Source organism: Physeter macrocephalus, chromosome 7 (genome assembly GCF_002837175.3).
Source record: "Physeter macrocephalus isolate SW-GA chromosome 7, ASM283717v5, whole genome shotgun sequence".
In the NCBI taxonomy this organism is placed as follows: domain Eukaryota; kingdom Metazoa; phylum Chordata; class Mammalia; order Artiodactyla; family Physeteridae; genus Physeter; species Physeter macrocephalus.
The window spans coordinates 68,284,726-68,312,593 of record NC_041220.1 but is presented as its reverse complement, the minus strand read 5'-3'; the positions used below and the strand labels follow the sequence as shown (position 1 = coordinate 68,312,593).

At 35.0% G+C, this 27,868-nt stretch overlaps 1 protein-coding gene, 1 long non-coding RNA gene and 1 other non-coding gene across 3 annotated transcripts in view; all 3 read right to left on the bottom strand.

The window, feature by feature from the left end:
- Positions 1–675: 675 nt before the first annotated feature.
- TRNAR-UCU (transfer RNA arginine (anticodon UCU)) lies at positions 676–748 on the bottom strand. The gene has a single exon. It is a non-coding gene; the product is annotated as a tRNA-Arg (tRNA).
- A 10,003-nt stretch (positions 749–10,751) lies between these two features.
- LOC129392249 (uncharacterized) lies at positions 10,752–20,701 on the bottom strand. The gene is made up of 4 exons (XR_008617834.1): positions 20,646–20,701; positions 17,443–17,485; positions 13,849–13,888; positions 10,752–11,572 (listed from the first exon to the last, which is right to left on the bottom strand). It is a non-coding gene; the product is annotated as an uncharacterized lncRNA (long non-coding RNA).
- A 1,881-nt stretch (positions 20,702–22,582) lies between these two features.
- The window catches only part of MRPL1 (mitochondrial ribosomal protein L1), a 56,126-nt gene continuing 50,840 nt past the window's right edge, over positions 22,583–27,868 (bottom strand). Inside the window, exons 8-9 of the mRNA XM_007115189.4 lie at positions 24,251–24,332; positions 22,583–22,840 (exon numbers count right to left, since the gene is read on the bottom strand). Of these exons, the coding sequence (XP_007115251.1) occupies positions 22,722–22,840; positions 24,251–24,332 (201 nt within the window). The 3' untranslated portion in view covers positions 22,583–22,721. The remainder of the gene's footprint in view (positions 22,841–24,250; positions 24,333–27,868) is intronic.

The window sequence follows — 27,868 nt, the reverse complement described above, 5'->3', positions numbered from 1 at the left end:
TGGCCATGTGACACAATGCTGGCCAATGAGATCCAAATGGAAGTGTGAACCATTAACATGCTTAATTATCTTCAATGAAAGAAAGAAAGGAAGAAAGAGAGAGAGAATGGAAGAAAATAGAAAAAAAAGAAAATATTCTTCCCTTCATCCTGTGTCTCTTTATATATATCTTCCTCTTCTCTCCGTCAATATTCTGGAAAGAGTAGACATCCTCCCTGAGTAGACTTACCCAGCATTCATCTCCTCCTGCCTAAGCTTCCAGTTTGGGATCCACTCCTTTCCTGAGAGTCCTGTGCTTGTGGGAAGTTGACCCTATTCCCAGACGTGGACTCATCCTCCTTGCTAAAGTAATTGGTTCAGATAAAATGGTTTAGGCAATTTGAAATTTTCCTGGCCATAGGGATTAGGTCATGAATTGGCCAAAATAACTTGGTTTTCTTTCTCTTCTAGGAAAGCCTCCAAAAGGTCACCCACACTTTCTCTTTCTGGATCTTGTGTTTTTCCGAGGAGAGGCCTGAAACTGCTGTAGTCATTTTGTCACCAGAAAGAAAACCAGACTTGAAATAATCTGACACTATGGAAAGCAGAAATACAAGATGATAATAAACTTTATTTTAAACAAATTTCCATGTACTTTACTAACTTTGCTGCACCCCACAGCTTGTAGGATCTTAGTTCCCTGACCAGGGATTGAACCCATGCCCCCTGCAGTAGAAGCACAGAGTCCTAACCACTGGACCACCAGGGAATTCCTGCTAATAAACTTTTTTAATGACACTATTAAGCCTAACACCTGCTCTCCTCTGAATTTTCCAGGTACATGAGGCAATGAACTTCTTCATTATTTGAATTCAATTTTCTGTTACTGGACACCAAAAAAATTTTAAAGGAAAAACTCCACATCATAAGGGATTTTTATAGTACAAACTAAATATGTTCTTTATCTACCACCTTCTCTCCTTCTTCAGTTGTCATTGCCTATGTTTAAGCCTTATCACCTTTCTCCTTAATTTTACCATACAATAATTAGCAAGTTTCTTTGACTTTAATTTCTCTTCCATTCAATCTATTGATTACATAGCCATCGGATACTCATTTTAATACAGAAATCTGATCATCACAGTCCCTTCCCCAGGACTCTTCGCATGCATTCCCATTGTGCACAAGATGAAATCTAAATCCTTGATCCTGGTATGCAAAGTCCTTCAAGATCTCACTCCTACTTGCCTATCCAGTCTCATCACTAACCATTCTCTCTGCCCCCATCTCTCCCAACACACAATACAGGGATACATTACTTTCTTGAAGTTCTGAATTACATGTAGTTCTTAAACATATGTACCTCTCTTCTGTTTTGGTGATTGCTCATCTGCAATTCTCTCTGTTGGAATTGTAGAACTCTTTCCCACTGCTTGTCCAATGGGTAAATTAATGTTCATCCTAGCCCAAAGCTATAAAGCTTACTCCGATTTCTCCATAGTATCCATATATGACTATTTTCATACAAGACCAAGTTCTTTGAAGACAGGGACTATGCTTAATTCATTTTTATAACCCTGTTTCTTAGCAGTATCTGACATGATAGGTCCTCTATGTTTGAATAAATGCAAATCATAAACGAATGAATCAAATGCAAAGACTGAAATCTTACTTGGATTATTGGTTCTTCTACATGATAGCTAATTAAAATAATAACCATTAATACATTGACTAAGCCATTCAGATGCCTTCTCCAGAGCCTTAGTCCCTGAGAGATATTTTCATAACTATAGCAGATATTGTTTTTGTCTTCCTGGAATGCTTTCCTACTACCCGTCCTTCTTCTAGAACTACTTCCTGATCTTGACCAGTGAGGCAAATATGTGATCCTGGACCAGCTTTTGTTTTCTTTTTTTTTTTTCCTTGTGGGCCAGTTTTTCTCTTCCAAGAATTTGACTCTTGAGCAGACACCTCTAGGACTTACCTGAGTCAGCTGATGGAAACATACTTGATAACCATACCTGTAAATTTCTATGGCTGAGAAATCTGAAGCTATCTTGGTTCTTGTCCTTCCCAAAACTTTCTAAAGTTTGGTTCTGTACTTCTATTCTGTGGCCTACCTCCAGCGTCCTTCCAATAAATATCCTTTTGTTGTTAAAAAAGAATTGGTTCTGTTTCTTGTAGTCACAGAATTTTAACTGATGGTCCTTTTTTGATGCATGATAATTTAGGGCTTTCATACTATAAAGTAACATAAAAGGAATATGCATTATTGTTGATCAATAAGTCAGGCTATTTCCCACTATGCCAGGAAATACCTAACTCAGTGCCTGACATACAACACATCAATAAATTCTTGCTGAATGTATACTTCCAGGTGTGGGGAATTAGAGACTGATAATGTCATCATTAGAGGTGGGGCAGAGGTCTTTTGGCTGTTACATTATTCTATTTCTCCCATTCTTTCATTTAAAAATTATTTAGTAAGCATATACAAGATTTTCAAGAAGCTTCCAGTCTAGTTAGTTAAATCATGGAATTAAGAGCAAACATAATCCCAAGCTCTTAGAGGTAAGTTATTACAGTACAATAACAACTAATATTAGGTAAGCAGATGGTGCAGTGAGAGTTCATAGGAGTGGCACCTAATTCAGACTTGTGCATTTAGGAAAGATTTCCTTGAAGAAGTGAAATCTAGGCTGAGACCTGAACAGGAGTTTACCTGGCAAAGTGGTTGGGAAGGATTATTCCAAACAGGAGTCATGTGTACAAAGGCTAGAGGAGAAAGGCATGATATCTTTGGAAAACAACCACAAATAGATCAGTATGTAAGGAATTTAAAGTGGGGTTAAGTGAGATGAGGCTGGAGAGGTAAATATAGATTATCATGGATCTTGAGGCCTGAAGCAACAAGGAATCAACCAAGGATCTTAAACAATGGAATGATACCATCAGATATAGACATTCCATGTTGGCTGAATGGGAAGAATGGATAGGAAGGGGAGAAGCTGCAGAAAGGAAAACCACTTAAAGATGTACTGCCCTATTATTATAGCCACATATGGCTATTGAGCTCTTCAATATAGCTAGCACAAATTGAGATGGATGAAAGTGTAAAATACACACTGGACTTCAAACAGTGCAACAAATAATAATGTAAAATATGTTTATATATATATGTATAGCAGTAATTTTGAAGTGATTATATGTTGAAATGATAATAATATGGATACACTGAGCTAAATAAAATGTATTATAAAGATTAATTTCTCCTGTTTGGTCTTACATTTTTTAATGTAGCTATTAGAAAATTTAAAATTATGTACGTGACTTGGGTTTGTGGTTTGCATTGTATTTCTATTGAACAATGCTGAGTTAAAGGGTTACTTTAGCAATCTGTATAAGATGATGAAGGCTTAAACTAAGTTAGATGCAATTTTAGTGAAGTGGACTTACTTAAGAGATATAAAGAATTAGGATAGTTAGGTCATGCTGATGGCTGGATAAGAAAGGACAATGAGTGGCAAGAGTTAAGGATGGCTCCCATGCATCTAGCTTGGATACAAGCTAGATGGACACTAGTGATCTTCAATGAGATAGGAGAGGAGCAGATTTAAGAGGAAGATACTGAGTTCAGTTTTGGACAGTTAAATTTGAAAGCCTCAATACCCAGTTGGAAAAGTTGGTTATGCAGATAGATATACGGATGTAGAGCTCAAAAAACAGAGCTGGTGAATTTACATATTTGAGGATCCTTGATTACATGTGGCATTTAAAGTGTTTGGTACCACTGAGAGTGCCCAGAGAAAGAAGAGGACTAAGGTGCAACCTGTAACAAGTATAGACTTCATAGGCTATTACGCAAATACCAACATATACTCTAAGGCAGTGTTCCCCAAACTGTGTTTTGCAGAACATTAGTACCATAAGATACTCCTAAGAAAAAGAACATCCTGTGGCAAAATGTTGGGAAAAATACTGCCCACTAGAGATTATAATACACACTAACGTATTAACATACTAAAGGCTCTAAGAAGACTGATAGTGAAGAAAACTATTTAACTTAGCATTTTCATCATATTTGACTACAGAAACCTTCCTTCTCTCCCAATAATACTTGTTAATATCTTAAGAAACACACTCAAGGAACACACTTTGAGAAGTGTTTTTCTATGGAAATCTAATCCTTTAGTAGGATAAAAGGTCAAATAGAATTATATCAAATGTATGGCTTTTAGGGCATATTTATAAAGAAGTTACTCTATCACTTCTGCCAAATAGATATATTTTTTCCAGGTTCCTCTATGCAAGCCTAAGCATGTGTGTGTGTGTGTGTGTGTGTGTGTGTGTGTGTGTGAATGACATAGTCTTCATTATTCCTCTAACCCCATTTCCCCCCTGGGTCCTTTATTTTTTATTGAGGGGATTTTTATAGCACTATGATTTTTAGGAATACTTGGGCTGAGTTATAGAAGAACTGACTGTATGCTTTAAATGGGTACTTTTTAAAATATAAATTATACCTCAGTAAAGCTGATTTTAAAAGAAATTAATAATTCTGGGTAAAAGTTATTTAAGATTGTAAATTATAGTTTCTTAGAGTAACAAGTAATTGTATTGAACAGAAAGATTTTGAAAACTTACTCCCTTAAAAGAGATTTAAAAAAATCTATCCACCCTTTTCTAATGGGTATTTAAATCTATTTTTCTACTTCCACTAAACTTGTCATATAAACCAAATTTTTCCCCACAAAGTTTGGATTATTTTTTTGTCTTAAATTGTTTAGTAAAATGCTTCTACCTTTATTATTATTATTTAAAGTTTAAAAAAGTTACTGATGATTGGCAATATCTGACCTTAAAATTCTAGCTGTCAACCATGTCAGGCTAAGAGAGCATATTTACCAGCAATTGTTCTTTAATTCAAAATACAATGTTCCCTTTATGTTCATTTAAAAAGGAAGAGTTGGTTCCAACTCTTACTCTTCTCCCAATATTGCCTGCAAAGTAGAAAGCAATTTTGCATAGATTAAAAGCCTAAGTTAACCATTTAAAAAAGCATGTGGACTTGTCAAGTCATCTCAATGGATTCATTGAGAATTCAAAGGAATAAGAAACAGAGCCTTTATTACATGTCTTTAGCTTGGCTAATCATTTAGCTTTACCTAATCATTTAACAAACATTTGTTCCCATGGGAAAATGATACTAATGATAACCCTCAACATTCTAAAAGAATAAAATGCAACACAGTCTATGTCCCATTTCTGACTTTCATGTATATATTTTTTACCACTGTATATCCAGTACCTAGGACCATGCCTGGCATGTAGTATACACTCTAAAAAAACTGTTGAATAGCCAAATAAATAAATAAAATAAAATATCAGGAGACCTGCCTTGAATCCAGTCTTAACTCCATTCTGACTTAAGAAATAACTTGAGCAAGTGACTTGCTATTACACTCTTTGTGCCTTTTTTCCCTTCTGTAGTTTAGTGGGAAAAAAGAAGAGGAGAGAAAGGGAGAGGAGGAGAGAAAGGGGGAGGGGGAGAGGGAGGGGTAAGGGGAGGAGGAGGAGGAGAAAAACAAAGATATTACCTAATAAAAATGTAGCACACTTTAACAACTTTAAACCAACTAGAACTAAAAGACATTTACAAGGACTTCCCTGGTGGTCCAGCAGTTAAGACTCTGCACTCCCAATGCAGGGGGCCCAGGTTCGATCCCTGGTCAGGGAACCAGATCCCGCATGCTGCATCTAATAAGAGCCTGCTTGCCGCAAACAAAGATCCCACATGCTGCAATGAAGATCTCGCACATGGCAATGAAGATCCCACGTGCCACAACTAAAGACCTGGCACAGCCAAATAAATAGATAAATTAAAAAAAAAAAAAAGACATTTACAGAACATTCCATTCAACAACTGGAGAATACACATTCTTCTCAAGTGCACGTAGAACATTCTCTAGGATAGACCATATGCTGGGCCATAAAACAAACCTCAATAAATTTAAAAGGATTGAAATCATATCAAATATGTTCTCCAACTACCACAAGTGAGTAAAATTATAAATTAATAACAAACAAAAATTAACAAAGCTATAGAAATTAAATAACACACTACTAAATAACCAATGGGTCAAAGAAGAAATCACAATGGAAACTGAAATTGAAATGGAAATTGAAAAATACTTTGAGATGAATGAAAATGAAAACACAGCATACTAAAACTTATGGAATGCAGCTAAAGCAAAATTTTATCGTTTTAAATGGCTACACTAAAAAATAAAAAGGGTATCAAATCAATAACCTAAACTTACACCTTAAGACACTAGAAAAAGAAGAGTAAATTAAATCTAAAGCAAGCAGAAGGAAGGAAATGATAGATTAGAGTAGTAATAAATCAAATAGAGAATAGAAAAACAATAGATACAACTAATAAAACCAAACATTGATTCTTTGAAAAAGTTGACAAAATTGACAAACTTTAAACTAGACTCTCCAAGCAAAGAAAAGACTCAAATTATTAAAATCAGGAATGAAGGGGGAGACATCACTTCTGACCACACAGAAAAGGATAGTAAGGAAATACTATGAACAAATGTATGGCAACAAATTAGGTAATGTAGATGAAATAGACAAATTCCTAGAAGGACACAAACTACCAAAACTAACTTAAGAAGAAAAAGAAAATCCAAACAGACCTAGAAAAAGTGAAGATATTAAATTAGAAATAAAAAATTACCCAGAAGAAAAGCTGAGACCCAGATAGCTTCACTAGTTAATTCAAATATTTTTTTAAATAACAACTCTTCACAAACTATTGTAAAAATAGAAGAGTGAGCGTTTTCCAACTCATCCTATGAGGACAGTATTACCCCAATACCAAAACCACACAAAGATTTCACAAGAAAGAAAACTATACAGCAATATTTCTTATGAATATAGAAGCAAAATTGCTCAACACAATACTAGCAAACTTAATCCAGCAATATACAAAAAGGATCATACAACATAACCAAGTGGGGTTTATCTCAAAAATGCAAGGTTGATTTAACATCCAAAAATCAATTAATACATCATGTCAATAGAACAAAGGACAATTCCCACAGAATCTTCCAAATAGATGCAAAACAAACATTTTTTAAAATTCAACATTTCATGATAAAAATATTCAACAAACTAAGAATAGAAGGAAACTCCCTCAACATGATAAAGGGTATCTACAAATTCCCTCAGGTAATCAAACTTAATGATGAAAAATTGAGTGCTTTCCTTTTAATATCAGAAACAAGGCAAGGATGTCCTTTCTTGACATTTCTATTCAACATTGCACTGGAGTTTCTAGCCAGACAGATTAGGGGGAAAAAATGAAATAAAAGGCATCCAGATTGGAAAAAAAGAAGCAAAACTATGTCTATTCACAGATGACATAATCTTGAATACAGAAAATCCTGAGGAATACACACACACGCACACACACCACACACACACACAATTAAGAGTAATAATCGAGTTCAACAAGGTTGCTGGATACAAGAACAATACACAAAAGTCAATTGAGGGTCTATACAATACCAATGAACAATCCAAAAATGAAATTGAGAAAATAATTCCATTTATAACAACATCAAAAAGAAGAAAATACTTATGAATAAATTTAACAAAAGTGAAAGACTTGTATGCTAAAACTACAACATATCACTGAAGAAAATAAAGAAGACCTAAACAAATGGAAAGGCATCCTGTGTTCGTGTATAGAAAAACTTAATATTATCAAGATAGCAATACTCCTCAAATTGATCTACAAATTCAACACAATCTCTAGCAAAACTCCAGCTGAGGAGAAAAAGGACATCTTTAGCCATCAGGGAAATGCAAATCAAACCACAATGAGATACCAAGTCACACCCACTAGGATGGCTACAATCCAGAAGACAGATAATAACAAGTGTTGATAAGGATGTGGAGAAATTGGAACCCTCACACACTGCTGATGGGAATATAATATGATGCAGCCACTTTGGAAAACAACCTGGTATGTCCTCCAAAGACTAAACAGAGAGTTAACATTTGACCCAGAATTCCACTGCTAGGTATATATACTAGGCAAAATGAAAACTTCTGCACAAAACTTGTACCCAAATAACACAGCACCATTGTTCACAATAGCCAAGCAATGGAAATAATCCAATGTCCACCAACTGATGAATGGATAAACAAAGTGTGATGTAGCCATACAACAGAATATTATTCAACAATAAAAATAAATGAAGCACTGATACATGCTACAGCATAGATGAACCTTGAAAACATTATGCTAAGTGAAAGAAGCCAGTCACAAAAGACTACAAATGACATGATTCCATTTATATGGAATGTCCACAATAGGCAAATTTATAGAGATATGAAGTAGTTTAGTTGATGCCTGGTACTAGGGAAGGGTATGTGGGGAAAATGAAGAGTGACTGGATAGATTCCTTTTTGGGTTTATGAAACTGTTCTCAAATTCATTATGGTGATGGTTGTACAACTCTGAATATACTAAACAAAACAAAACAAACAAACAACCCTGAGTGTATGCTTTAAATGGGTGAATTACATGGCATGTGAAAATTCCAATTAAAAATAAAATGCACAAACAACAGAGAAAAACCAGTGAAATTCAAGCTGATATTTTATAAAGATCAGTAAAATAATAAACTAGCTTAGAAGAATCAAGAAAAAAATAAAGACATGAATTACCAATATAAAAATGAAAGAGGGATATCACCATAGATTCCATATATATTAAAAGAGTCAAAGAGAAATGTTTTAAACATATTTATTGCAATAAATTTGACAACTTATAAGAAACAGACCAAGTCCTTGATAGCCAAAATTTACAAAACCAAAACTGGCAAAATAAATAAATAAATAAATACCTGAAGAGCCCTATATCATCTGAATAAATGAAATAACTTAAAATCTTCCAACAAAAAATACCCTAATTCCATATGCATTCACTGGTGAATTTTATCCAACATTTGAGGAAGATATAATAGTTGTCTTAGAGAAAGTTTCAGAAAATAGAGGGACTACTTCTCAACTTATTATGAGTCTACCATTACTCTGACACCAAAAGTAAAGCTATCACAAGAAAAGAAAATTAAAAACCAATCTCTCTCCTGAGCCTAGTTGGAAAAGTTCCTAATAAAATATTATCAAATCTTAGCAACATATAAAAAGGATAATGCATCATGACCAAGTGGGATTTACCCCAGTAACAGAAAGTTGGTCTAACCTTTTAAAAATAATCAACGAAATTCACCATGTTAACAAACTAAAAAAGGAAATCCACGTGGTTCTCTAAATAGATTCAGAAACACCTACTCAGGAACAACAACGACAACCAAAAACTCTCATCAAATTAGGCATAGAAAGGAATTTCCTCAAATTTTTCTTGCTGAGAGCCGTTAAAGGAGATTTAAATAAGTTGAGAGATATACCAGTCATGGATTAGAAGACTCAGTATTGTTAAGGTACCAGTTCTCTCTAAATTAGAATATAGTAGATTCAATGAAGTCTCAATCAAAATCTCAGAAGCCCTTGTGGTAGAAATTGACAAGTTGATTCTAAAAAAATTTTTCTTTTCTTGGCCGCGCTGCACAGCTTACAGGATCTTAGTTCCCCAACTAGGGACTGAACATGGGCCACCACAGTGAAAGAGCCAAATCCTAACCACTGGACCGCCAGGGAATTCCCTGATTCTAAAATGTAGGTAGAAATACAAATTATATAAAACAGCCAGAACAAATATTTAAAAAAAAGAACAAAGTTGGAGTGCTTATATTTTCTGACTTCAAGACTTACCATAAATTACAGTTATTAGGACAATGTGGTAGTAGTATGATGACAGACAAACAGATCAGTGGAACAAAATAGAGTTCAAAAATAAACCTACACATATATGGTTAATAAATTTTTGACCAAGGTGCAACGTCTAGGGAAATAGTCTTTTCAACAAATGGTGCTGGGGCAACTGGATATCAGTATGGAACAAATATACTTCCTTCATGACATCATGCAAAAAATTTATTTGAAATGAATTATAAAGTAAAGGTTAAAACTTATTACCCTTATAAAAGACATGTAATAGAGGAGAACACAGAAGAAAAATTTTGCAACTTTTGTGAGGGAAAAGATATATTATGACACAGAAAGCTCTAACCATACAATAAATATTAATAAAAGTCTTTATGAAAATTATAAAATTCTGCTCTTTGAAAGACACAACTAAGAAAATGAAGTCAGTCCTCAAATGGAAGAAGATATTTGCAATACATATATTTGACAAAGGGCTTGAAACCAGATAATATAAAGTAACCTTACAATTCAGTAAGAAGACAAACAATCCAACTTTTCAAAAGAGCAGAAGATATGAATAGACACTTTGTACTAATTACCAAAGGAGATAGAAGAATAGTTAATTAGCACATAAAAAGATGCTTAACATCATTAGTCACTAGGGAAATGCAAGTTAAAATCACAATGAGATATCACTACACACCCACTAGAATTGCTAAAATTAAACATTAAAAATCCAACTTTTCCCAAGGATATGAAGCAATTTCAACTTTCAGACATTGCTGTTGGGGGTATAAAATAGTACAACCACTTTGGAGACCTATTTGGTTGTTTCTTATGAAAGCTGTCACCATATGACCTAGCAGTTCCATTATTAATCCAAGGGAGAAGAAAGCAAATGTCCACCAAAAAGAGTTTGTACATTAATGTTCAGAGAAGTTTTATTCATAATAACCACAAACCGGAAACAACACAAATACCCATCAACAGGTGAATGAATGGATAAATACATTTGGCATATCTATACAATGGAATATATTTCAGCAATAGAGAATGATCTATTTGATACATGCAGCAATGTGGATGAATTTTAAAATATTAAAACATATACATAACAGTGTATGATCCATCCATATGAAATTCTACAGCAAGCAAAACTATAGTGACAGAACACAAATCTATTGTTGCTTGGAGCTGAAGGCAAGAATCAGTACAAAGTGTACAAGTAAACTTTTGGGGGTGATGGAAATTTTCTGTATCTTGATTTTCATCATGGTAACATGGGTGCAAACTTTTGTCATACTAGGTGAACTACAGTCAGTTCTACTACAATGTTTGTTTTCCAAAATGCAAACTTGTTTTAATACGATAACAAAAATTTTTAGTATTACCTTGACTTTTGATTTTACATGTGATTTCATCCACTAAAAATACTAGATGAACACAGAAGGCTGCACGCAATTGAAATAAGCCAAGTATAAATATATACCATGCCAACCTTTGTGCCATTTTCCTACATTTTACTTCAAACTGTTATAAACCCCACCATACACTGTTATTACATTTGCTTTTAAAAGGTAATTTTTTTAAAAGAAAGGATAGAAATCAGAAAAGCATTTTTCGTATTTTCCCACATATTTTCCATTTCTGGCATTCTTCATTCATTTGTATGGAACTGGGTTTGTACTGGTATCAGTTTTCTTCCTCTGGAAGGACTTCCTTTAACATTTCTTGTAATTCAGGTCTGCTGGAAATAAATTTTCTGTATTTTATTTGTCAAAAAAGTCTTTATGCTTCTCTCATTTTTGAAGGATATTTTCACTTGACATAGAATTCTACATTAACTTTTTTTTAAGCATGTTAAAGTTATCATTCCATTCCCTATTTGGCTTGCATTATTTCTGACAAGAAATCAGTAATTCTTATCTTGGTACCCCTGTATTTAATGTTTCTTTTTCTCTCTGGCTGCTTTTGAGTTTTATGTTACCACTGGTTCTCAACAAATTGAATATGATATGCCTTAGAATGGTTTTCCTTTCAATTATCCTGCTTGAAGTTCGTTTACTTAGATTTAGAAATCATAGTTTTCATCCTGTTTGTTAAAAATTAAACCATTATTACTTCAAATATATATTTTCCGGCTCCTCTCCCCTGCCCTTTTCAGATACTCCAATTACACATACGTTAGATCACTTTGAATATTCCTCAGATCACTGAGGATCTGGCCTTTTATTACTATTATTATTTTCATTCTGTACCTCAATTTGTATAGTTCCTATTGCAGTATCTTGAAGTCATGCTTCTTTTCTTCTGCAGTGGCTATAGGTGTTAATCCATTGGTGAATTTTCCGTTCACATACTGCATTTCTAAATTGCATTGCAGCTCTAAAGTTCCCTTTGCCTTCTTTAATGTCTTCCATTTCTCTCCTCATTATGCTCGTTTTTCATTATATACTGATACATATGTACTATAGTTGTTTTAAAGCCCTTGTCAGCCACTTCATTCATCTCCATAATTTCTCAGTTTCTATTGACTGATTTTCTTTGTTACATATTCCTTCCTTTTTGCATGTCATAATTTTTATTGGGTACCAGACACCATAAAAGCTATGTTCTTAAAATTTTGGATTTTGTTTTCTGCATTTAAAGAGTGTTGAATTTGGCAAGCAGTTAACTTCCTTGCCAGTCAATTTGATCCTTTTGAGGTTGTTTTTAAAGTGTTATTGGTAGTCCATAGTAGCCTCTACTCTAGAGCTCTTTTAGCCCTGTTTGAAGGCACAATTCTGGGGTATCTACTGAATGCCCAGGATTTTCAATAATGTCTTGCCACTCTGGTGGTCAAAACTCAAATGTCTCTCAGCCACATGTAAGTTCTGGGAATTGTTCAACTTAAAGCCCCCAATAATTGCGTTTAGTCTAGCCTTGTGGCATTTCAATCTATGCAGGCCCATCTTAGCACAGAGCAGAAGTTTCAGTGAACCCCCCTGCAGAGTCCTGGAGCTTCCCTGCATAGCGCTTACATCTCTGGTGCCATGCCTCACAAACTGAAGCTGCCACAGCCTTCCCCAAATCTGATCTCAGTGACTTCTATAAAGAGACTGCCATGCTTTCCTTGGTTTCCCTCTTCCTGTGCAGGGTCTGGAAAGTGACATCACGCAGAATGCTGAGGCTTCTGTACAACTTATTTGTTTCCATCCATTCAGAGAACACACACCCGTACTGCATGTTTTCCAAGGTCAGCAAACAGTAGCTTCAAATATTTTTGCCCAGTTTTCTAGCTGTTCACAGGTAGAGGGCAAGTCTGGTATACGTTATTCCATTATGGGCAGAAGAGGAAAGCTAGAATTTTTTTTTTTAACCGAGTTTGAGCTATTTACATGTTGGGGCTCACATATTATCCTAGTGTTTACGATAACAGCAGTTGATTGTACCTTCATTTTATAAAATAATTTCATTTACATTACCTGAGTAGTTTTCACAACACTTTGAGTTAATAAAGGTGACCTTTCTTATGACTGTGTTATAGTCAAAAAGATTGAGGCTCACAAGGCAAGTGAATGCTCAAAGTAACACACTTAGTAAGGGTTGGAGCTGGGAATATGACATTAGCATAAACTACTACTGCTAAAACTTACCTCCTGGTTTCATCTATATCACCAAACTCTTTTATTTTTCATCCATCCTTCCTTCCTTCTTTATCCCCTTCAGGTTTTAATTATCTTTCATCTTAGGTTTTAATCATCAGCTTTATCATTTTAGCATAGTCAAAAATTTTAAAGAAGCAACTTATTCTCTAACATTTCACTTTGAAAACTGCTACTTTGTAATTCACTACCATAAATTATTTTTAATTTTAATTTCAAGTGACAAGCTATAATCAATATATATCATACCATAACCAATATACTCCAAAACCATAGAGGCCTCTAAAGGTCTCCCTAACCCCCAAACTGTCAGTATTCATATGTAACCCTGTATCTGCATCATCTTTCCTCCTCTTTCAAGTCATTTTCCCTAACTTACTTTGACCTATGAAGCTGCAGCAAACTTCTCAGAATTTTTCCTAGTCCAAAAGAAAAAAAAAAATCAATTAAATATTAATATAGAAAGGAAAACAAAAAATTTTAAACAAGAATAAAATAAAAGTAAGCCAGCTCCTCAGTTAGCATGACTAAGTAATAGATTTAAATGACAGCTTTCTAAGAATGAGTCACATTTCTCTCAGTATAATATAGGGCCAACCAACAATGGCAATACTTAAGAAAATTTTAAGACTCAGCTGATTACCTTGTACCTTGAGGTACAGGATGAAAAGAGTGTTTTAATCTTCCATCACACTTCTATTCAACAGTGTGACTACGTGGAGCACTGTACTGAGAAAAAAAAATCTGAGACCACATAGAAATCAGTGGGAAAACATTCTGTGAGTCACGTCATCTATCATAATCTGCCTGGTTGGAAACAAGGGATGACAGAATGTGAGCCAGGTATTTGCAGTCTCCAGTCTAGGTTAAGAGTAGTAATATTTGAAATTGCATAATATACCAGGAACAATAATTTTAAAACCTTAAACACCTAATTTTACCAAACATGGGATTTAGATATAAAGAAGGGGTAATGTTCAAAACCAGGTTCTAGAGTCTGATGGAGGGCACTTTATTACATAGGATAATCCAAATCAAATTAATCCTTTCCCCAGAAGATAGTAACTTGTTGGAGTCAGAGAATAACGGATTTCTTCTATCTCTTTTAATTTTTTAAAGAAAAAGTTATTTTATAAATCCCATAGAACTCTAGATCATCTGATAATTTTTTTTTTTTTTTTAACAAAATAGAGGCTTTAACCAAACAGCAGTAAAGGTACAAGGGGCTGAAAGGCCTGAGGGGGCACAAGGCAGGAGGAGCCAGGAAGGTGGTGACCCTGGGGAAGGAGGGAGGCACTGGGCCTCTCCTGGGAAAACTATCTGACTGTTGTGGCTCTTGTCCCAGCCTCTGCCCAGATCACCAGCCCAGATGCAAGGGACAAGCCCTTGTATTGTGCTTCTCAGGTGACCCCTTTTTCCAAAGGGCATGTGGGCCCCGATACAGGGAGAGGGTAATGAAGAAGGGCAGGAGTGCTGACATGCCAGCAACCCCTCACCCCTAGGGCGGGTCTGCCCAGCCCAGGCCTTACCCGACCTCAGAGCCAACTTCAATCACTGGGGAGTGACACCCTACATTCTGTGTTCCCCACTAATGGGATTTTTATATTCTTCAAAAATTACTGGACCACGTCACGTTCAGCAAAATGGTTAAAATGAAAAAGATAAACCAATTATCGGCAAGGATACAGATCAGTGGGAACTCTCACACACCGTTGGAAGTTATATTGGTACAACTACTTTGGAAGACTGTGAAGCATTATCTACTATAAATGAACATATACCTAACTTATGATCCAGCAATTCCGCTCTTAGGTATATATCTAAAGGAAATGCATACAGATGTTCACCAAAAGAAGTGAACAAGAATGTTAATAAATAGCATTATTTGTAAAATCCCTAAAACCTCCCCCTAAGAAACTGTATAAGAATGTTCAGAATAGCATTATTTGTAATACCTCAAATTGTAAAGAATCCACATGTCCATCAACAGTAGAATGGATAAATTGTGATATATTCACACAATGGAAAATTAAAACAGCAATGAGAATTAATAAAATATAAATACATACAACATGGATGAGTTTCATAAACATACTGAGTGAACCTGGGCCTCCCCCCCCAAATGCATATGGTAATTATTATTCCATTTACATAAAGTTCAAAAAGAGGAATAACAAATACATGTTCTTAGAAGTCATGATAGTGGTTACCTTGAAGAGGAGTATTTTTCAAGGAGGGAACAAAGGGGTTTCTGGGATACTGGTATTATCTACTTCTTGACCTATATGCTAGGTACATGCTCACTTTAGGAAAATTCATCAAGTTGTTCATAGTTATGAATTTGTGTTGTAAGTCAATAAAAAGTTTCCTTAAAATTACTGGGCAATACCAACAATATACAGCTACATAGAAAAGCTAGAACTTAAATCATTATAGTTTGTCTCTAGGGTCTGTGCTCTTAACCACTATACTATTTTAGCAATCTACCTTAAAGAAGTACTTGCTAATACTATCTATTTTTAAATATGAAAAACCTACATATGTCAACAGGCAATTAACTATTAATGTAGGAACATAATTTGTACAAGTATAGAAGATCCACATGGAGCCACAAGGGAGGCTGATTGGGAGAATCATAGAAGTTTTGCTGTATCTGATTTAAACTTTTTACCATGGGAATCTGTTCATGTGTTCCTATTTATGTTTAATAAAATGAAATTGATATTTCTCCCCTCCAAAAAATAAATGGGCCACATTTTTTTTGCATTCAAAGAATATTTGCTATGTATGTAAAAATACTTTGAGTAACAAAGTAAATGTTTTTAGTTCAAAGAAATACATTGATTTCATAGAAATCATAGGAAGAGACATTTAATAAATATTCAAGGAATGAATGACCCTTAGAGATTTGTTGACCCTCCTATCATTGCTATTAATTCTTCCTAGTCATTCGTCAGAGATAGTGACGTGGTATAGTGGGCATCTATTGGTCTTGCCTGCCCAGCACCCAGTGAGCCCCTTCTTTTGGTAAAGGCATTTCAATATTCCCCCTGGGCAATTTCTTCTACCCTACTGCAAGCAGTTTTGGTGAGATTATCAATTCTGCCTTCTCCTGACCAAGGAGTGGGCGTGTAAACTAAACTAGGCCAAACAGACTCTTTCTCCTTAAAATTTAAATCTTGAGTAGAGTGACACAAGGTCAGAAAACACATTCACCTTGACAGTAGCTCTCTGAAGAAACTGTCCATTGGTTCCTGCTACTTAGATCCTTTAAGCTGCACTGCTTCCTATCCTTTCCAAGTACCAGTTGTTTAACTTTTCCTTAGATTCTGTGAATCACTACATATCCTTACATTACATTTCTTCTCTGGTTAATTTCTGTTGACTGTAACTGAGGAAACACTGAAACAGCTGGATGTAAATATATTCAATAAAAAGGTTACTACAACTTTGCAAGAAAGTCCATAGTATTTAACTTTTGCTTAACTTTTTGCCAGAATTTGCTTCCCTATAAAGTCTACATTAGTCCTACCTCTACTTCTGGAGCTTCATAGTATAAATATACTCCATCTTCTAAATGGCACACATTTAAAACTATCATTTATCCCCAAACACTTTCTCAGCAAAATAATTTATTTTCAAATTAAAACATATATGACTACTACACACTCACTACAATGGCTATAACAAAAAAGACAGACAATTCCAAATGTTGGCAAGGATGTGGAGAGACTGGAACCCTTATGCACTACTGGAGGGAATGTAAAATTGTATAACCACTTTGGAAAGCAGTTTATAGTTTATATATTTACATAATTTACACAATATTTTAAAATAGACTTTACAAATAATCATCTAGGCAATGTCATCCTAGGCAACAATGCCCATGAAGTCATGGTCATTTATGTGCAAGTTATATTTTCCTATAATATAGTAAAAACATACTAAACTCTTAAAGATGTGGCTCACTTACCATCAAATTTCATTTCTTGGTCTTCCTTGGTACACTTATTGCCCTTTGGGAAACACTGGGTTATTCAACTTAAAATTTACAAAAATTAATTTTCATTAAAGTAATTACCAACTTAGGAACCAATACTATAAAGTTTTATGCAACATATGACAAGATATAGAAAGTGTTAAACCTTTCATTTAGCAAATACTTGAAAATTCCTTTTGGTTGGCTTTTTTCAAATAAAAGTGACTAAAGAGCTGGAGATGTGGGAAACCGCCAAAGCCAAGACATCGCCCTTCCTACCCTATACCCAACATGATCACAACCATGTTATTTCAGGGAGAAAAAGGAGACCTCCCCATGGGAAGAAGAAAAAAAGGAAGTATACAAAATGTTAAGCAGTTATTTAAGGAATTATGGGTCATTGTTTTCTTTAAATTTTTTATTGTGTTCTTCCTTTCTCTACTTGCCAAATTTATTTAATGTCCTTCTATTTTTTTAAATAAAGCAATACAGTAAAACTTTTTGTTCCTCTGAATACCTTCAGAATGAAAACTATTATTTCAACCTAGCCCTTATAATAGTTACATTTCTAATTTCATATTTTGATTCAAAAACAAAAATTTAAGTGAAGATACCAATTTCTTATTTTTTAAAGTATTGATATTTATATACAACCTTTTGTGGCTAGTTCTGTTACTATGTACTCTTAAGTTCTCAAAGCACTAGAAATAGGTGTTTTGCCCATTATTACATGAAAAATACAATCCAAAGAACCTAAATGCCCTCAATGGCCAGAGTAGAACACAAAAACATTGGGTTCTGAAAAATGGACCTAAAATTTTTTTGTAATTATAGCTTGATTATTCTTAAAACTCTTTATAGGGATTTACTTTTAATTACTCTAGCAAGGATGAGGACTAGCTAGGGAGTGGTAGGTAGATGGAAGGGATAGATGTACCTAGAACAAGAGTATAATGTTGATAATTGTTGAAGCTGGGTGGTAAGTAAATGGGTGTTCTTTTTTTCTGTATATTTGAAAAAATTCTATAATAAAAGTTAAAACAGAAACGAATTCTTTAAATTCTAAAAATGCATTATTACAGAGTGACAACTAAAGCAACCTCTGTAACATGCCCAAAGCAGAAAAAAATAAATAAATAAACAAAATTCCAGGGGTCTATAACGTATTTTTCCTATTTTATTTGTATAGTCAAATGAGAAAACAAATATTTACCAATAAGTACACAACTATTTAAAAGTTGTATGAAAGGTTACTACTGCCACCTACTGGACACTGCGATTACTACTTGCTATTAAAAAAACAGTCACTATTGAGTAGGTCTTCCCATCCCATCATAAGCCTCTGGTCTTTAACAAGATAATGATAAGTAACACCATTAAACTTATGTTTACGTGTGTTTATATTAGTAATGTTAATTAATAATGTTATATCGCATCATTTCTAACAGCATGAAATGCCAACTACAAAAGCTGTGTCATAAAATTTTTGTTAGAAAGTACATTGATGATCACCTTATGATGTCCTGGTTTTACAGAAGATCCCAGATTTTGAATTGTTTTCCCATAGGAATTTAAATTGTTTACACATAGGGATAGACCAGGAAGCTAGAAACTAGTCCCGGCTCTTAAATTCAGTGCATTATCTTTTTTTTCATCTCAGTCTTTTAAAATCTTGACTTTTATTAAAAATTTTTCACCTCTTATAACTTGGTTAATTGCATACACCAGTGATTCTCAACCTTGCTGCACAAGAATTACCTGTCAAATTTGAAAATAAACTAATGCTGATACCAAAGCCAGAGATTTTTTTTATCCAGGGTTAAAAGATCCATTAGTAAGTATCAGTGGTTCTCAAAATATAGTCTTTGAACCAGCAACATCATCATCACCTGTGAAGGAAACTGAGCAGGACCCTGTGGACTTAAAAGCCTTTCCTTGTCCTCCACTTCCTTGCTTGTAGGAAAAAGGTTTAGCCTCCTAGATGTTCCCTGAGTTCCAGAGGGCAGATTCAAACAGAAGAGTGAAGGAATGCAGAAACAAAGGAAAGGCAGTCAAGAAACAGTGCAGCGATGGGGCAGGGTCCCGGTTCCTCCTCAAGGGTTATACATAACAACCTGATAGTTCTCCAGGAACTATCCCACCCAGGTAGAGGATGGTAACTGCAGTCAGAGCACAAGCTCTGGATCCCAGACAGGTTGGAACCCAAAGGCTAATGACTGAGTTTCGTGGAACATCATCCCGTTACCTCACCACCAACCAATCAGGGGAAGGTCACACACCTTTCAGTCCTCCCCCCACATTTTGCCTATAAAAACTCTTCCCTAAAAACCTTCGGAGAGTTCAGGCTTTTTGAGCACCAGCAGCCCATTCTCATTGTTCGGCCCTTGAAATAAACCTTTCTCTGCTCCAAACTCCAACATTTTGGTTTGTTTGGCCTCACTGTGCACCAGGCGCACGAACTGGGTTTGGCAACAGGAACTTTTTGGAAATGTAAATTCTCAAGGTCCACCCCAGATGCTGACTGGTGCCAAGTAATTTGTGCCTGCAAGCCCTCCAGGTAATTTGGATGCAGGCTAATGTTTGAGAATTGCTAGTATTGATATTTACCATAATTATTTAAAACTTTTTACTCTTTTTAAATATAAGATTTTAATTTACTGTTTTCTCAGAAAGAAGAAAATACATTAATAACACAAAAGAGAGAGGTTTATGTGAAGAGTAATCTAGTGTAATTCTACTATTTTTCCAGAAGCATACCATTATGAACACTCAACATTAGTTCTAGTTAGCCAATAGGAAAAATGCTCTAATAGAAGGTTAGGGAATAATTTATTCACAGGCCAGTTAATAAGACCCTGGAATGCTCTTGCCCAGAGCAAGTTTTCCAACCATATTTCCTTGTTCTGGTTAGTTCTGCTCAGAAAGGCACCTTCGTAAGACATAATTAAGACCTTTAGCCATATCATACCTTTTAACTCAGAAATGTCAGTTCTAGAAATATAGAGGAAACTAAATTATGCTCAAAGATTTTCTCCAAAGCATTGTAAATAATAAGGTTAAGGGGGACCTGAAAGCAAGTTAAATGCCCCAAAACTAAGAAATGACTCCAAAAATTAGAACATCAATAGGATGAAATATTGCTCAATCATTAAAATGTTTTTCATATGAGATTTTAAATAATATGGGGAAATGCTTACTTTATATAACATCATGTGTGCACATGTTCCCTCTGTTTGTCTGTCTCTCTTTCTCTGTCAATTGAAAAAGATAATGGGAAGCACCAAAATATTAATACTGGTTATCTGAGTAGTAGGACTCTGAGTGATTTATTTTTTTATATTGCTTAGTGTTTCTAAAGTTCTCTATAATAAGAGTATACTTACTCTATTAATCAGAAGAAAACCCACAAATACAGTAATAGAGTTTCTACTCTGTGAACTAGGGTCTTTAAATATCAGTATGCTTTCAGAAGACCATAAATGTGGGAAACAAGTAGATACCTTTTTCTCTCCATCCTGCACTGCTCTTTTCTCATCCCACTCCTCCAACCCTTTTATTTCAACTTACTTCACATCACTGTGCCATAACCCCATAACCAGACATACCGGGAAACTGAAGTGTAATTATTCAATATTTTAAAAGTTTAAAATTGGTTAGTTAGTTTAATTTATCTTAGAAAAGGAGGTAAAATAGCCTAATGGTTAAGAGAACAGGCTTCAAAATCAGACAAATGTAAGTTTGAATCTTAGTTTGCCACTTATAGGACCTCACACAAGTTTCAATTTCCTTAACTGTAAAATGAGAGTACCGCCCTTCTTACGAAACTCCTGCGAGGATGAAATGAGAGAATGCACATAAAGCATAAGATAGTAGTAGGCACTCAATAAAAGGTAACTGCTGGGCTTCCCTGGTGGCGCAGTGGTTGAGAATCCGCCTGCCGATGCAGGAGACACGGGTTCGTGCCCCGGTCCGGGAAGATCTCACGTGCCGCGGAGCGGCTGGGCCGGTGAGCCATGGCTGCTGAGCCTGCGCGTCCGGAGCCTGTGCTCCGCCACGGGAGAGGCCACAACAGTGAGCGGCCCACGTACCACGAAAAAAAAAAAAAAAAAAAAAAAGGTAACTGCTGTTACTGTTTTGTAGTTAATACTACAGTTGTTTTTAGTAAACAGCCCTTAAATTTTAATTTTCCTGTGAGAAAAAAGGCTTAGTGGAGTACAATGGTTGTTCACAGTCTTTTGGACTTCTCAGACCACTAAAATTTCAAAAACAATTGGGGAGACCTATGTGGAGCCGTCAAAATATTCTTTACAAAGTGAGTGTTATTAAAACCCACCAACAAATTTATCAGGACTATTATTTCATGTAAGAAAAAGCCCTTGAACATCCCCTAAAATAAGTGGAAGACAGTCTCAGAGTAAAAGAAATCGTTCCCAAGAAAGGACAGTTAGCAACTGCATGACAAAATTATCCTTATTTTTTTTGTTTTGTCACATACCAGTAAACACTTAAGGACCAACACCAGCATGCAAACTGGTAGCCTGATTCTTCATCCATAAATTAAGTTGTTTTATCTACCTCATGGGATATTCATTCAACAAACACTAACAACTTGCTATAAAGCAGAGGAATTCAGGATCAAATAAAGTATATAAAAACACCAAACACAGTGCCTTGTATATTACAAAGCACCATTAAAATATACAATATTTTTTTAAATAAATAAATAAAATATATAATACTGTTATTACAAAAAAATACAAATACTATAAATTGATTCCTAAGAGAAAAAAAAGTTTTCCATCCACTTGTTTTAAGGGCTTAATCATTTTCTATATTCATGCTATCACAAAAGACATTAAGGAATTATTAGAATGAAGATTTTCCATATTTTTCTTTAGAAAATAGTCATATTTGTGATGTAGCTCATGATTCTGCCATTCTCTGTCTTATGGGAACTGAGGATGTTACTTTTCCCACAGATGGTATGACTCTCAAGGGAAAGTTATTAAGCTAGAAATTGCTGCTATAATTACCAGATTGTAGAATCTGAATACTAAGGAAGAAAATTTAACATGATCTAAAAGTTAGGTTCAGACACAGAGCAAATTTTATTTTCTTAGTTTTGAAAGTATTATAAGATTTTCCAGGGTTAAAATTTACTTTCAAGTATGATGATCAAGAAATAACAAGACACCAAACTTAGAAACTGAACAGTTTTTAATTTTCTCTGTTGTTTCTTGATCCACTGAAAATAAGTTCTCAATGCAACACATTTAGGCAGCTTTTTTGTCACTTTCTTTGGGTTCTACTTCTTTAGGCAATAATGACTCGATCTTTAGTAACAAACCTTCACTTGTTGAACTTCGAAGGAAAGCACGTACCACAAAGGGTCCTGAAAACAAAGACAAGAATCAATTTTCACTTTATTCCATAGATACTTAATGAGCAAATACAAACATACAACAAGAAACTTTATAGGACTAGTGTTATATTTTCACTTGAAAAGTACTGATATTACTGAACTATTATTTTGAATTATAACAAAGGGAAGATCGCTTCATTTCTAGAGTAGAAGACAAACTAGCTGTACCATAATATATTAGAGATTTATAGATGAAACTACACATATTCACTAATAATTCATTTCTCTCTTTCAGAAGGTGATCACCTAGAATTTATTTCATTGCAAAGTCAACAGTAAAGGGAACAGGTGATGATATTTACATTTGATGGCAAGATTCTAAATATTTATTTAAAACAGTCAGCACAGATGCTAACTCTGTGTTACCAAACATTTAGTAAAATTCCTTAAAAATTAAAAAGCCTTTCATAAGAACAATGTTAAGGGACCCTCAGTTAAAATGGCAAAGAGAAGATAACTACATTGCTTTTAGAGATTTACTGTTCATCATTCTACTCCTGATAGAGGTTCAGAGGCTCCTGTACTCAAAACAAAGTTCTCCATGAAAGAGAAGAATCTATACACATACAATCGCTAAGTAGTATGGTCATATCAAGCACAACAGAATTAACAAATGAGGTATTTATTCACCAGTGTGTTTAACTCCCAAAGAAGGTTAAACATAATGTGAGATTGTGTTTTAATTATACACTTGGTTTATAAAATGAAACATGACAGATTCCTATAATGGTAAGCCTGTAAGTGCATAGTCAATTGAGGGTTACAGACTCCTGCTTGCTTTCAACCAGCGGAAAGAGAATACGTTTGCCTGAGAAAGGACTGTGAATGGCAGGTAATGCAGTGGGTACTACACGTGTTCCTAGCCTATGACACAGCTTCCACATCAAGTTTCACTGTTCTCCAGGAATCACCCCATTTATAAATAGTGCTTCTTGTGACATGATTAAAAACCTTGTTTCTTTTCTAAAATAAATAAGATTAAGAAAGCCAACTGCTAGTACCAGTGACAAAGTGAATGGTCTGGCTTCAAAATATCATCTATCTCATAAATGACTTTAGTTTCTGCTTAAACACTATTGTAAGTTTAAGGCAATCCGTTACAGTTTTCTTTCAAACTTTATTACATTTAATGGTAGAAATAATGTGGGAATTTATAAAGGTTTCACGATGTACTCCTTATTAATGTTAAAGAGGTCTCCTCTCCAAACAACTACAACTTCTTAAGGTCATTAGGAATCCTTTGGAGAATTAAGTTGTATTTCTTTAATCCCTGGAAATATTGTTATTGCAGTTGCATATTAACTGGATTGTTTTCTTAATATTTTACATTTTTAAAGTATCACAGAGCTACAAGGAAGTCTACCCCAGAGAACCACTTACCCAAATTCAGCGGTCTTTGCCTACAAACTTCACTGATAACTGCTTGCAGATTGGCAGCTATCTGGTCACTTGACATATCCAGCTGAAAGAAAAGGATATATAATGTTAATGATGTGAAAGTGAGATGATAATACAATTTTTGGTAACTGTATCAGTAGTTGTTCCAGACAGTTTTCAAATATTCAACTAGTGCAAATTATGTATTAGGAGACCCTACTGTGAAAGAAAAAAACTTCCGTAACTCTTTTTTCAGAATACTACATTAACATGTCTTTACATGTCAAGACTTAATTACCTTTTAGAACACATTATAGCAAAGTGTTTTAAAGTTACTCCACTTGCGATTCCTTGAATTCCAAGTAATTTCCGCAAAGCATATCCTGGGGCAGAATACACCATTCCCCCCACCCCTTCCCTATCACCAAAGAATTAGTGATATTTTTTCTTCAAGTTATTTGTTTATTTTTTAAAAGAAACTAAGAAAATATTTAGAAGTTAATGCTTTCAAAAGTCCAAAATGAAACTACTTGACAACGCACATTCACATAACATACCCCACACAGAGACATTTTCAAGATGCTATGCTAACACTCTAACTCTGCAGTAACAATTATCCTGCTATTTAGTAAAAGCTACAGTAGTAAATATATAGTGAATGAGCCCTATTCATAAAACACCTATACCCAGCACACATCTTTGGAAAGTCCTTTAGTTTATCATTCAAATTCAGTGCATGTTATTCTCCTTAAATATGCCAGTTAAAATCAGTTCTATTGCATTCCTATGTTTAGAGGATTTTGCACTTTGCCAAATGAATCCAGTTTTTAAAATTCATATAAAACTTATAATAGTGTAATTGGCAAAAATTAGACAGTAAGAGTTCAAACAAGAATTCTATTTTCCAATGACTCTTGAGACCTTTGTGAGAAATGTGGTACATAAGCATAAAGAGAATTCCTCCTGAAACAAAATATTCTCATCATCATCAGACAACATTTATTCGACATTCACTTAGGCATGATGCAGTACCAAACCCTAAATGAGAAGGTTTGGGCATTACTGGAGGAATTTTCACTTTATGCCAATCCACAAGTGGGAGTTTGGAGAGGGAAAAAAATCAAGCAATGCTTAGTTATCCTTATTAAATCCATAGAACTTATAGACTTTAAGTTGTATTGAAGTAAGTAGTTCCCTGACAGACAGGGCACCTTACATTTGCTATGGTTAAAAAAAAGAAAAGAAAACTAAACACCAAGAGTATCAACATGTGTCCTTTCATTCCTCTCTTAATTCTCCACCTTCCCTCAAAATGTCCTCCTTTCTATTATCAACTGAAGTAACCAACACAGCTCTAAGGAGTTCCTTTACCCTTTGTAAAGACCTATACCTACCTTAGATTTGGGAAAGCAATAGATACAAGAAAAAGCAAGAGGTCCAATATATCTTCCTTGATTGTTACAAGCTATACTGTTGGACTGTATATACTAAACTTCTCAGATTTTTGTAACTGTACTTTCTGCAGACTTATACTGCCATTCCTACAATAAGCTAACAACATAGGCTTTAGAAATGCAAAACAAAAAAACCAAACAACAACAAGAACAAAAAAGAAATGCAAAACAGATGCCTTCAATGGTTTCATTAAGTTTTAAAATATACAAATTGTTTTAAAACATAGTTTACACTTTTGTCCAAATTTTAGCACCTCTAATTATCAGTACTATATCCTCTACTGAATCTTAAAATATATTTTTAGCCATAATACCTCACTTTACTTTTTCTTTTAGATATTTTGTAAAATTATGAAAAAGATATATTTTATGGGTATAACTTTGATTACACAATTGACTACCGATGACAAGATAGCTATGTAAAAAACAATGTATGCATGCATGCATGCATTTTATCAAAACTTGCATAGGAAATTTATTTGGGCCGACAATGATCTAGAGATAACTCAGGAAAGCAACATTTACAAGCTTCTCCATCTATATCTCAGTTGCTCTGTTCTTCCAGTAGTGCTTTTCCTCACCGTAACATTCTGTGGCCTGACAAAGGTAAGGAGGACCATTTTGAGGATATATTATCTGTTAGATTCTCAATAGCACAGCATTAGACTTGGCAAAGCAGGAAAAAAGTGGGGGCGGGGGGAGTGGAACGGGTTGACCTTGAAGGCGATACTGAACTATGTTAAGCACTGTATTTGTGTGTGTACATATGTGTATTTGAATATATAATAGTCACAACAGTACCTATTTTTAGCTAAAGTGGTTGTCCACTACAGGGCAAAATAGTTATTCCTTGTTCTGTAACATAAATGTTTTTAAGAAAAGACTGATTTACTGAATCCTCCCTTCTGCTTAACATCCTTATTATATCAGAAATAATTCCCTAAGCAGACTAGATGGAAGACTTCCCAAAGATGTCAGGGTGGTGGCTCAATCGACACAGCTGAACTATACCTCTTTGATATAACTCTCAGATTTTCCTCTTTCTATGCAATTCCTAACCTTTGTTTTCAATCACTCTCTACCATTATGAGAAAACTAAAACACTGTGGTTCTTAACCATTGTTTGTCCCTTTGAGATGCAGACATATGCAGGACAAACTATAGTCATGAGAGTGTCTGAGACAGTGATTCTTAAACTTTTTTCAGGTTATCAAAACTTGCTCCAGAAAAATGCACACAAGCACACAAAAATTTTAGCCTATGCTTTTAGGGTCTTCAAGGATTCTTTGATTAAAAGAAAGGGGAAGATGGGGCTTCCCTGGTGGCACAGTGGTTAAGAATCCGCCTGCCAATGCAGGGGACACAGGTTCGAGCCCTGGTCTGGGAAGATCTCACATGCTGCAGAACAACGGGGCCTGCGTGCCACAACTACTGAGCCCGCGTGCCATAACTACTGAAGCCCGCGCACCTAGAGCCCGTGCTCCTCAACAAGAGAAGCCACCGCAATGAGAAGCCCGCGCACCGCAACGAAGAGTAGCCCCCGCTCGCCACAACTACAAAAAGGCCGTGCGCAGCAAAGAGGACCCAACGCAGCCAAAAATAAATAAATAAATATTAAAAAAAAAAAAAAAAGAAAGAAAAAGAAAGGGGAAGAGAGAAGAAAGGCTCCTGAGAAAAGGGGCTCAAGTTAAAAGGGCTACACTTTGAGAACCACCAGTGTCGCTGTTTAATTCGGCTCAAATACTTTAAAGGACTAAGGACAACAGTATGGAAAAAGGATTCAACTTAATTTTCTACATTTTACAGAGGACAGAAATAAAAAAGAAAAAGCAAAGTGTGTGTGCACAGTTTTTAAACAATCACATGTTCTACCTAAAGTGGCCAGCTTCTGTCACCGTTAATGTTGTAACAGCCTCTAGGTGACTGATCATCTCTAGCTGGGAACTGCACAGAGGACTGCTGCTTTGGATAAGCACTTGTTAGAACACCTGACCTCCAAAACCCCTTCCAAGTGCAATGTTCTAGGGTTACAAAAAGGGTAGCCTGGCAATGGTTTCTGCAGGTGGGCCAATACTCAATTCCCTTGACTCCTGAAAGTCTAAACCAAGGAAAGGAAGACAAGACAGTCTGTGTATCTCCTACACAACATTAAGTAATAGTAGTAGTA